At 38.9% G+C, this 13,080-nt stretch overlaps 1 protein-coding gene across 1 annotated transcript in view; it reads right to left on the bottom strand.

The window, feature by feature from the left end:
* The window catches only part of cep128 (centrosomal protein 128), a 204,356-nt gene that overhangs the window by 70,560 nt on the left and 120,716 nt on the right, over window positions 1-13,080 (bottom strand). The window contains exons 11-15 of the mRNA XM_079831673.1: window positions 9,588-9,723; window positions 9,134-9,273; window positions 8,471-8,734; window positions 5,720-6,328; window positions 2,887-3,051 (exon numbers count right to left, since the gene is read on the bottom strand). Coding sequence (XP_079687799.1) covers window positions 2,887-3,051; window positions 5,720-6,328; window positions 8,471-8,734; window positions 9,134-9,273; window positions 9,588-9,723 — 1,314 coding nt within the window. The remainder of the gene's footprint in view (window positions 1-2,886; window positions 3,052-5,719; window positions 6,329-8,470; window positions 8,735-9,133; window positions 9,274-9,587; window positions 9,724-13,080) is intronic.

Genomic DNA, 13,080 nt, shown 5'->3' with positions numbered 1-13,080 from the left:
TGGCAGCAACAGGAGTATGAGACCTGTACATGAGCAACAGCGCAAACTCTTTCTGTATATTATTTTGAACAGCTGAATAGTCTATCTCATGATGAAAAAGTAGAGACAATTGTAGACGAAAATGAAGAGAGATTTTATCTTAGTTTTTATTTTAAGCAAAACATTTTAGTCTCATCTTTTTTCGTCAACAATAATGCATGTTAATTTAGTCTTAGTCAGCGTTTTTGGACATTGGTGCAGTCTCGTCATCGTCTCGTCTTCGTCATGGGAAAAAAGGACGTTGACGAACATATTTAGTCTCGTCTCGTCTGACGAAATTAACACTAGAGCGCTGAGCGCCCGGTGATCGCCTGGATCTCACAACTCCAAAAACGCAAGATTATTATTTTTTTAAATAGGCGCTCTCTTTATAATTAAACCATATATTTGAGGTTTAAACAACTACATTCTCACCTGAAAAAGTCTTAAAACTAAATTTTGTGACACAAAAACAGTATTTTTAAATTATGTGGGGTTTCTCATCACGTCACTTTACCACATTTCAGCAGCAAGCAGGCTCCTGATTTGTTAATGCGGCGCGAATAGACGTCAAAGTTCAGATTTTTCAACTCGGTCATCAGACGCGCGAATGTACAAAAAGCACCAAATAAAATCACTCAAGCGTATCGCGCAAGGCGGTCGATTCACGCAAATCACGTCCATCGCACCTCGCGAAACGCATCTATCGCACCGCAGGACCTCCAGACGCGTGTCAACGCACCTTTACATTGACTTAACATTGAAATCACTCGCTCCAGATGCTCTATTCTCGTTTGGTGTGAACGCAGCATAACAGAAAGTCGATCCCTAAAAGAACTGGGACAGTTAGGTCAGAATCTTGATTGATAAAAAAAAATACATCCACAGACTGTCCTTGGACTTCACATCTCCAACTCACTTTGCCTTGGGAGTGTTGTCTCTGTCCATTGGCCAACAGAAACGACTGATGTCCTGACGATAGGAAGTCATGATGACTTAACCGTTTCCGTAAAGATTCTTGGATTAGTGAGAAGGTGCTTCCAGTGTCAATGGCAATGACAGAACTATGGGAGGGTGATGTTCTTATAAGCCTGACAGTCTGGATTCTGATGAAGTAGCAATACTCGGTTGCCAGCCTGTGGTAAATTGCGCTTTTTTGAACAGGAGGGTCAAAACCAGGAGGAGGGTCGAGTTTTACAGGACGGTTATACTGAACTGAAGACTGGTTGCTCTGGTTGTTCTGTTTGTGAACATGGCTGGACTGCAGGTTATATGTCATATTGCCAGGCGAAGAGTGCGTATCACTAGTTCATGGGTTAGTTTTTGGGACTATAGGTGTTACGGATCTGTGGTGCGGCAGGGAAGAGTCTGAACAGGACTTCCAAAATAGACGGGTTTATTTAGAGGACGAGATCAAACAGGGAAAAACAAGCAACACCAACAAACTGAACATAACATCAACGAGATCGGACAAGGAGTGCAGGGAAGTGAGTTCAATAAAAAGGGAGTGCAAATGATGAACGCCAGGTGCAGGGAATCCAGGGAGAGCGGGAAAGATGATGAGGTTCAGGTGTGAGGCAGGGAGGATCCTGGGAAATGGAGTCCGGGACAGACATGGAATGTAACAATAGGAGTAGATGAAGATTGTCTCAGCACTTCAAATTTTTGCCCCAATTGCCGATCTCTTCTTCTCAAACAATCTACCATAGACTGACCCAAGTCCTTGACTGCCATTTTCAACTGTTTTTCCCCTCTCACACTCACGCTGAACATGATATGACATCCTATCTTTTATCTTTTTACATTCTTTATCAAATTCGTCACAAGAAACTTGTTCACTCATCATCTGACTGATGTCTGTCATTTGATTTTCTAATGCAGTAATCCAATCATTCAGGGAGGTAGCTGATGAGCAATGATTGGGGTCTGCCTCTTCATCCATCTCCAATGATGGTGGTGGTGGAGGAGGAAAAGGAGAATCATTTTCAGGAATGTTATACACAGCTCTTTCATTTTCATCATCAGTCTATATACAAGGTGTTTATCAAATCTCGCATGGGTTCCCTTCTGGCAGGGAAAGACCCAGAATATTATTAATAAAATATATCCTCTAACCTCTATCCTCTAACCAGGAACCCCCAACATTAGCAAAACTAAGCATAAAGAGTGTTGTGCCATATCTTAAAATTTGAATACGCTGTTTTCTATGAGTGTAATGGATGTCAATGGAGGAGAGGTATTCAATACGCAGTATCCAGTACGCTGACTTTTCTAGGAAACAGCTGATTCCTTCATGAATTGACAGCCTGTCTGCTAATCTTTGATGTGTTAACCCAAATGTTGTTTTAATTTTATTTTACTTTTATGGTATCTTCAAAAATGTATTGACTCATAAAACTGAAAACCATTTAATGACTCAGAATCAGATATAATATTCATAATTTTAGAATTAATCATTTAAATCTAAGAAGTTATTGATAATCTGGTTTATTTCTGATATTTTTGCTTTGGATAGTAGAAGTTCTGAAGGGCCGGTAACTTTAAAATTCTGTAGCCTAATTAGCTTGTGAGTGAAAAAGTTATTTTCAAACCCTGGTTGTGATCAATAAAAATTTCAAAAAAGTTATGCTGCTAAGGTCATCTGGTTAAAACATGTATTTCAGGAACAGAATTCCTGGCTTTTGAAGGTATAGCCTACATAAAACAAAATACACCATACAGATGCCCCTCATTTAAATGTAAATTATATTGATCAAAATTAATCATGATTGCAATATCAAGGTATAAAATATGATTTTGTCAAAATTGTGCAGGTTATCTGTCTTCTATGTTGTACAATGTAACATTCTATTTCGATATCAGTGATACCTTCACATCCAGCTCTTTTCTGAAGGCGTGGTATTTGCGGAGGAGGCGAGCATGACTTTCCTCACTGGAGCTCAGCTGCTCCGTCAGTTTATCACATTCAGCCTTCATTTTGTCCAGCTTCAGCTGCAGAGTTCTCCTCAGTTCACTATCCGCCACTACCTCTGACTACACAAAGAAACAATATTATCATTGTTATTATTATCATATTATATTATTTTCTTCCCACAATATAATTCACTAGCTTGAAGGAAATTGTGATGGATTTCTCTTTGGTGAAAACCTGCTAATATTATTCTGTAGAGGGCTCCGTTTAAAGGTTTAAATATTGAAGTCTACTGCAAACTTCTGTTCAAGCTGCTGTTATTCTTTCAATTGGAAAATAAAGGTAAAAAAAATGAAGAAGCATCATTACACAGTCCTTGACCTATAGTGACAGTAAGTGATCATGTCTGTAAAGCAATAATAACAACATAAAAGTAATAATTTGTTACATTTACAGGGAGTGCAGAATTATTAGGCACGTTGATTTTCTGATCATATTTTTTTTCCAGGCACATTTGACCAATTCCAAACCACAGTAATCCTAATAACTACTATTGATTTAGTATTTAATAATGTATAAGTGATATATAATTGTTCATGAAGGCTGGAAATGAAAATCACCTTATATTCAGGTGTGCAGAATTATTAGGCATGTTTTCTTTTACAGATAAATTGAGCCAAAAAAGAGATTTAACTCAGACTGAAAAGTCAAAAAGTATTAAATGCCCATGAGAAGGATGCAATACTAATGCAATACTAGACATTGCAGTTAAGGCATGACCATTGGACAGTGAAATGCTCGTTGGGTCAGCAGGATCTGACAAAAACAGGTGGTGAAGAAAAGACACCTATTAACCGCAAAAGAATTAAGAATTAAGGTGAAGAATTAAGGGTGAAACCATCAGGAACCCTTTAGTCTCCAGCGCCACCATTTTCCAAAGCTGCAACCTACCTGGAGTCTCCAGAAGTGCAAGGTGTCAGTATCTCAGAGACTCCAGTTAGGTAAAGAATCCTAAAAAATGACCCCCACTAGATAAGAATCACAAGCTGAAGTGTTGTAAAATACATGAAGAAGGTTTTTTTATAGGCTTTATGGACAGATAGGTTGAGAGTGACTCTTGAAGGACCAGCACCACATCCTCTAGTACCACTGTTTGAAGAATTCATCTTCCAGAATCTGGCAGTACGTTTTGGGAGTTTTAGTCCATCTTTGCAAAACGGACTTCAGGATGGACTAAAATGAACTCCCAAAACGTACTGCCAGATTCTGGAAGATGAATTCTTCAAACAGTGGTACTAGAGGATGTGGTGCTGGTCCTTCAAGAGTCATTCTCAACCTATAAAACCTATAAAGCCTATAAAAAAGCAGGCTTCATGTATTTTACAACACTTCAGCTTATGATTCTTATCTAGTGGTGGCGCTGGAGACTAAAGGGTTCCTGATGGTTTCACCCTTAATTCTTCACCTTAATTCTTAATTCTTTTGCGGTTAATAGGTGTCTTTTCTCCGCCACATGTTTTTGTCTGACCCTGCTGACCCAACGAGCATTTCACTGTCCAATGGTCACGCCTTAACTGCAATGTCTAGTATTGCATTAGTATTGCATCCTTCTCATGGGCATTTAATACTTTTTGACTTTTCAGTCTGAGTTAAATCTCTTTTTTGGCTCAATTTATCTGTAAAAGAAAACATGCCTAATAATTCTGCTCACCTGAATATAAGGTGTTTTTCATTTCCAGCCTTCATGAACAATTATATATCACTTATACATTATTAAATACTAAATCAATAGTAGTTATTAGGATTACTGTGGTTTGGAATTGGTCAAATGTGCCTGGAAAAAAAATATGATCAGAAAATCAACGTGCCTAATAATTCTGCACTCCCTGTATATAGCGTTTTTCTAGGTACTCAAAGCGCTTTACATATAGAAGAGGGGAAATATCCTCAACCACCACCAATGTGCAGCATCCACCTGGATGATGTGACAGCAGCCATATTGCGCCAGAACGCCCACCACACAGCAGCTTACTGCTGGAGAGGAGACAGTGATGTAGCCAATCGCATGGGGATAATTAGGAGGCCATGATGATGGACAGAGGCCAATGGGCAAATTTTTTATGACCACAGAGAGTCAGGACCTCAGTTAACGTCTCCCCATCACTATACTGTGGTTTTAGGACCCCCACAGACCACAGGGTAAGCACCCCCAGCTGGCCTCACTAACACCTCTTCCAGCAGCTACCTAGTTTTTCCCAGGAGGTCTCCCATCCAGATACTGACCAGGCTCAACCCTGCTTAGCTTCAGTGGGAAACCAGTCTTGGCCTACAGGGTGATATGGCTGGTGGTAGTCCATAGAAGCTGTATAAGTTTGATGTAAACATCTTTTAGTTTTTGACAATGAATTTCCATGATCTTCTTTTGTTGCAATCAACATAATATGCATGTTTGTTGTTTTCTGTCGACTGTCAGCACCCAGCATGATAGATTTATGCTGCCTCTGTTTCAATTAAAAAGGATCTTTTTTTGTGCTGTGTTTGTAGTGTAATGACAGATTTAGAAGTATTTTTTGTGACCAAATCTGAAATCTTAGTTTTATTTTATTTATTTTTTTGTGGATGTCCTGGACAAGTGGACAACCATTAATGTCAAGCCCTGCACAGAAAACAAAATAACCGCTTTACAGATTTGAAAGGACCTAAGTGTGAGTAAATAATGAAAGATTTTTTTTATGTGGGGTGAACTATTTCTATAATCATGTAGACAGGTTTCATGGATAATATTCAAACCTTAAGGTCTCTGACAAGAGCCTCAAGTTCTCCTCTCTCTCGCTGGTATAATCTCAGCATGTTGTGTACGTCTCTGTCCTGTTTTTCTTTGCATTCTTGCTGTGTTGTTCGGAGTTGGCTCAGTTCCTTCTGATGCACCTGCCTCTCCAGTTCCAGCTGTCTTCCAAAAGAGGAGCTCTCTTCCTGAGCCGCAGTGAGCTGTTTTTCTAGATCCTTCTTGGAGCTCTCTACCTCAGCCAGTCTGGCAGTGAGGTCAGCTCTCGCAGCGCTCAGGTTCTTGACTGAGCCCTGGAGATCCAGCAGAGATCTCTGCTCCACCTCTCTTCTCTGCTCCTGGAGCTCCACACGCTCCTTCAGCCTGATGTTATCCTCTCTCATTTGGACCTGTAAGGAGATCTGCTTCTGGACCTCCTCTTCTTGGCCTCTCAAGCTTAATTGAGCCTCTCGGAGCTCGAGTTCAAAAGTGACAAGCCGTGAACGAGCTTCAGCAAGATCCACATCACAGCGACGCACATCCTCTTCACGCTGTGCTAGATGTCCGAGGGCATCGGCGAGCTGTCGGCGTGCACCCTCTGCCTGCTGGCTAAGAACACCTTCTCTCTCTTTGCTCTGAAGATCACAAAAGATTAATTATACATGAAAAAGCTATTGACGTTTTTAATTTACAGACAGTGGAAAGTGTCAAGTCAAGTCAAGTCACCTTTATTTCTATAGCGCATTTCTCAACACAGATTGCTTCAAAGCAGCTTTACAGTGATGATAGGAAATTAATTTTGTTTTAGATGAAAAGCTAAAGTAAGTTTTTGATTGATTCATTTCTGTTGTAAAAACAAAAAAAAATATATTGCACAAAATGAAAACAATACTGTAAATATTATTATTATAAGTGTGAATCAAAAAATTAAAAGCGCATAAAAAAATAACAAGCATGATTTCATCGTTTAAATGTCTTAGTATGTGTTTTGGTCATAATTTAGATTTAAATCTAATTTCAGCTTTTATCTCATAATTATGACTTTTAAAATCATATGTTTTACTTTTTATCTAATAATGAGGACATATAAAGTAATAATTCAGATACAATGTTGAAAATATGATTGAAGATAATTGAAATGAGCTGCATTCCTGCCAGGGTTTTTTTTTCTCCCTTTTTGACCATCAGGTGAGATAATGGAGAAAAAAACCTTGGGAGAAAGCAGGCTCAGTCGGGGTGCCAGTTCTCCTCTGGCCAACGAACAAACAGTGTATGATTATGATTCTGGCAACATTACAGGTCGGAAATCATATTAGATTGGAATATTCAAAGGATCGAAGTCATCACGCCAGAGACGGGTTTATTGAGGAAGTCGTGTCGATGAGGCATTTATTAGATCGTAAATCAAGCGCGGGGAGCCAGTGCAGTGTTGACAGAACCAGGCTAATATGGTCATACTTCCTGGTTCTAGTAAGAACTCGAGCTTCTGCGTTTTGGACCAGCTGCAATTTATTTATTAAGCGAGCAGGGCAACCACCCAGTAGAGCATAACAATAATCTAGCCTTGAGGTCATTAACGCATGAACTAACTGTTCAGCATTTTGCATTGAAAGCATGTGCCATAATTTAGATATATTTTTGAGATGGTAAAATGCAGTTTACAGATGCTAGAAACGTGGCTTTGAAATGAAAAATTGGTATCAAAGAGCACACCCAGGTTCCTAACTGACAACGAGGAATTAACAGAGCAGCCATCAAGTGTTAGACAGTATTCTAGGTTACTACTTGTGGAGTTTTTATATCCAATAATTAAACATTAAGTTTTTTTCTGAATTAAGTTGCAGGAAATTACTAGTCATCCGAATTTTTTTATATCAGCTATGCATTCCGTTAACCTTGTGAATTGGGAAGTTTCGTCAGGGCATGAAGAAATATAGAGCTGAGTATCGTCAGCATAACAATGAAAACTAATGCCATGCTTCCTAATGATATCTCCCAGGGGTAGCATGTACAGGGTGAAAAGCAACGGTCCTAGTACTAAGCCTTGCGGTACACCATACTGAACTTCTGATCGGTATGACATCTCTTCATTTACTGCTACAAACTGATAACGGTCAGATAAGTATGATTTAAACCATGCCAATGCAATTCCACTAATGCCAACATAGTTTTGAGTCTATTCAAAAGAATGTTGTGGTCAATAGTATCGAATGCAGCACTAAGATCAAGTAACACTAATAGAGAGATACAACCACGATCGGATGATAAGAGCAAATCATTTGTAACTCTGATGAGAGCAGTACTATGATACGGTCTAAATCCTGACTGGAAATCCTCACAGATAACATTTATTAATAAAAAGGTTTAGTTGTCATAGTTGTCAGGTCATAGTTGTGAGGACACTGCCTTTTCTAGTATTTTTGACAAAAAGGGTAGATTTGAGATTGGCCTGTAATTGACTAATTGTGTAGGATCAAGTTGCGTTTTTTTAATAAGTGGTTTAATAATAGCCAACTTAAAAGTTTTCGGTCCATATCCTAATGACAAGGATGAATTATTGATATTAAGAAGAGCCTCTGGAAGCATCTCTTTTAGTAGCTTAGTCGGTAAAGGATCAAGCATACATGTTGATTTTGATGATTTAACGAGTTTAGACAATTCTTCTCCTATAGCAGTGAATGAGTGGAATTTTTCCTCAGTGACACTAAAATGCACTGTCTGATGCGATACTGTAGTAGACGGCTGCATTATCCTACCCCAGGGTTGTGAAGTCTCACCCGTTTATCTTTATTAGTGCTGTTTCTGCTCTCCTTTAGTTCCTGAAGCTCTCGCTCCAGTCTCTTGCACTTTGTCTTCCACTGGCGGACTGCTTCCTGAGCTTTAGAGCGCAGCTCCTCTCTCCTTCTCTCGCTCTCACTCAGCTGGGCCTCCAGACGGGCACATTCTGACCCGTTGTCCTCTGAATGAGACTGGATCTCCTTCAGTTGGGCCAACATTTGCAACTGCTGCTGCTCACGCCGTTGCAGATCTGCAGAAAGAGCCTAAAGAAAGGAAGGAAGGAAGGAAGGAATGAAGTTTTAGAAGTTTAGACAGACAGACAAAAAGAACAAAGCAGACATCTAAACACTGTTATGAATGATAATTGGATAGATGATTCTATTCCTTTTACATCTGAATACTTTTTATAGCTTTGAAAAGAGATTTGTAATTCTAAGCACTCATGATCAAGTACCAGAAATGAATTCAAATATTTAGTTTCATTCAAGTAGAATAACATAATTTTCATCCTAAGCGTTGTCATTGTTTTTATTTAACATGTAGGGCCTGGGGCTGTAACTTTTTCACTGCACTTCATGAAATCATTATGAAAAATGACAGTTTACCAGAGATAAAATTTGACCTGTTGAGCACTCGCCCAAAACAATATCAAACACACAAACCTCAACCTGGAAAGCGAGCTGAGTTTTCTCTCTCTCTTTACATTCTACGCATTTTTTCAGTTCTTCCATCTCACTAGAAACACTGATTCTACCCAGCTGCACCCGCAGTTCTTCGATCTCCCTCTCCAGGTCTGTGCCTCCTGGGGAGAGAGAAAACACACACACACACACACACACACACACACACACACACACACACACACACACACACACACACACACACACACACACACACACACACACACACACACACACACACACACACACACACACACACACACACACACACACACACACACACACACACACACACACACACACACACACACACACACACACACACACACACACACACACACACACACACACACACACACACACACACACACACAGTGATTAAACTGTACACAATCCACAAAACACTCTAACCTTACCCATAATCAACATATTTTACCATTGTCAAGGCTTGTGACCCCTTTCTCCAGCTGTCTCCTTGCACTTCTCTGCTGAGATGTGAGTAAAGACAACTCCCTTTGCAAATCTGCACGCTCCTTCTCCATCCTCAGAAGCTGAGAACGCATGTCATCCATCTGCAGGCCAACAGCACAGACCCACACATTAAAAAATTAAAACTACCATTTAATCATGTCCACCATTTAAACCCCCTCATGTTTTCCCAAACCCAGCTGAATGTCTTCAATGGTGAATGTCTTCTACAGTGCCTGCATGCTGCATAAAAGAGGTGCACTCTGTAAACAACCCCAAAATGGATAAGGAGCTAGATGGAACTAGTGAAGAAGACGCTGAATGAAAATGTAAATTATCAACCCTGTAAAGCCTGAAATAATGAAATGGTCAGAGTTTTTTTTTACACCTTTAGACAAAATATAAAATAAAAAAGTTTGCACATGTTTTATGTTTTGTCATATATTTGATACATCAGGCTTTTATGGCCCTTTAGTATGATGTGGTGAGAATATGGAGGGGGGTGTAAGATTACAAATTTATAAATTGTTATATCTAGGTTCCAATGTAATAGAATATAACTGAAAACATTATCTATATTGTGTTTTACATTTTGAGGTAAACTTTAGGACATTCTAAGGAGATTAAGTTAGGCAGTTTAACCCCCGGCTTCACAGAATAGGTTTAAACCTACTCCCAGACTAAAATGCATGTTTGAGCTCTTTTAATTGAACGCAACTTGCACTGACTTATGTCAGTGCCATTTCTTTGTCTCAAGATGCAGCCAGAAATGTTTTTTTTCTAAGGCATGTTTATAAAAGCTACTTAAATGTCCTAATTGAACTAAGGCCTAATCCTGGCTTAATCTAAACCCTGTCTGTGAAACCAGGCCTATGTGTCTGAGACATTAAGTATTTTGTCTTTATGCACTTCCTGACCATTTAGCATAAGCTCAGAGTACACTATTGTTTGGCTGATTGGATTAGCATCTATGCATTTGAATGACACTGTTGTGCTGATTGAATCAAGACTGATGACAGGAATGTTTGAGGTGTGTCCCTTTTTCCTATACAACATTTGCATTGTATTGTTCAGAGTGTCTCCTCCCCTGCTGTATAATCCCTCCCCCTGACATGTAAATAAGTTACAGTGTTTTGTACTGGCGGTTAGACTTGATGACCTACAGCCGAAAGACAGAACAAGTTCTCAATAAAGAATCCTGCTGAAAATTAGGGATGCACCGAAATGAAAATTCTTGGCCGAAACCGAAAACCGAAAAAGAGGAAACCAAGGCCGAAAGCCGAAAACCGAAACACCGAAAGAAATTATGCCAAAAATTAGTACCATTGCATTTATGGCTATGACTGTGTACTAACTTTACTAAAATCAAGGCATTGCAATTGCATACATTAATATTAAAGTTTCAAAGAATAAATCAATTACAAGTTATGCCAATATTTATTTAGCACATTGTAACAATGCACAGTATAAAATAAAATTCAAACTAAAATGTTTAACTTGACCCCACTCATTTGTACATTAAATAATAATGTACAGGCCTACAGAAAGGTTTTTAAATTAAATGTTCTCTCATAAAAACAAAGTGCATTTAGGTCTATGCATTTAAAATTGTTCTCTGTAGGACTACTACAAGAAAGTGCATTCAGAACAAGTGCAACTGCTTAAAGATACATTTATTTTCTCTGTAGGCCTTCAACATAATAGTGTATCAAAGCAAAGACTGCCATTTATTTTTATTGGTTAACTGAAAAAAAAAAAGTCTGTCCTAAATGAATTAAATTATAACAAAGTTTATTGAATATATTGCTCTAAACTATATAGGGAGCCCTTACTTGCACATTAATATTAAAGGTTAAAAACAGAGCCCAAACTATTAGCCTAAATTCAGTTGCTATGTATTTTTAGGTCTAATAATCAACACTCAAATAACATCGTACACAAACATGTACACTTCACATAAGGCAGTTTTTGCAATAACTTCTAAATCTAATTATAAAATAGTTTTTTTATCCAATTCGTTGTTGAAATATAATCATTTATACACAGTGTCTGTCATTTTATTTAAACATACATGAAATAATCAAGATATCATTAACAGGTTAAGTAGAATATAATTAATATAACGGCTAATATAGGTCATATATTTAGTGAAAGAGTTGATTTCTCTAGTGAACTAACCGCTGTGGACACTGAATGACTGCCTGAGGTAAATGTGATGCTCATGTTTAGTTTACAGCAGTTATATTGAGGTCTTTCCGCCGTTGAAACACTGATTGAGCGATTACACCACATATATACACATGACAGTAAGTTGTAATGTATCCTCAGCACACCTTAGATGTTCATTCATGTTTATTCTTTAGGAAGAGATGATCGATCGCGCTCACAGATGATCGCGTTCACGCGCGCGCGCTGCCGCCAGATTGAAGTGTGTTCCGCGCTTAAAACATGGCCACTGTTAAAGATTGCGTTCGGTTTCACAGTGAAGTCTGGTCCTCTTCTCATCGAGAACATGAACAGCTCTGAGCTTTCGCTGTCAGTGCTTGTGCATTGAGCAGACGTGGGTGTTTCTCAGATATACTGAAACACGTCCACACCGCAGACATGTTGCTTCAGACAAGCACGTGCAGGTCGCGGTTTCTGTTTGCGTCATCACAACATTTCGGCCATGTTGTTTCGGTGATAAAAGTCTTTCGGCCGAAAACCGAAAATGCACTTTTGGGGCATTTTCGGCCGAAAATTTTCGGTGGCCGAATATTCGGTGCATCCCTACTGAAAATAAATCCAAGTTCTACTGGTCTCTGCTTCAAGGAACAAAAGAAGTTCACAACAGCTTTGGTGCCGTGACCCGGATAGAGCTCCTCACCTAAATCCAGACTCCAGATTGAAACTTCAAGCTCCAAGATCTGACTATGTTCCAGACTGATTTTTTTTCTGTACAACCAAGGGTTGGTGAGTGTCACTATCCAAAAGAACCTTAAAGACCAGTACAAATTAGTTTTTCCTCTGCGCCGCCAGAGAAGAGTTATCAGACAGCTGTAGGGTTTGGTTAACTAAGTTATCCTCTAAAAAGTTTGTTTTCAGGCAGGGAAGAATTGTTTAAGCCTCTGTTCAGGCAGGGAAGAATTGTTTTGCCTCAGTATTTCAGACAGGGAAGTTTAGCATCACAAGCTAAGAATTTGTTTTAAGCCTGTTTTCAGGCAGGGAAGATTAGCATACAGGCTAATTTTTGTGTTATCCTCTGTTTTTTGCGAAGGAAAGTTAACAATAGTTGATCTGTGTTAACAAGTCTGTTGATCAGAGAAGTTTTAGTGTTTTGATTGTGTGGTAAGTCAAGTCAAGTCAACTTTATTTACATAGCGCTTTTAACAATGTAGATTGTTTCAAAGCAGCTTTACAGTGTTAAACAGGAAAATAATGCAGTATAATTTTATTCAGCTGTATAGCCATCCTGGAAAAAA

Source organism: Gobio gobio (assembly GCF_949357685.1).
Source record: "Gobio gobio genome assembly, chromosome: 12".
Lineage (NCBI taxonomy): Eukaryota > Metazoa > Chordata > Actinopteri > Cypriniformes > Gobionidae > Gobio > Gobio gobio.
Note: the sequence above shows the minus strand (reverse complement) of the source record. Positions and strands in the feature narration are given on the sequence as shown.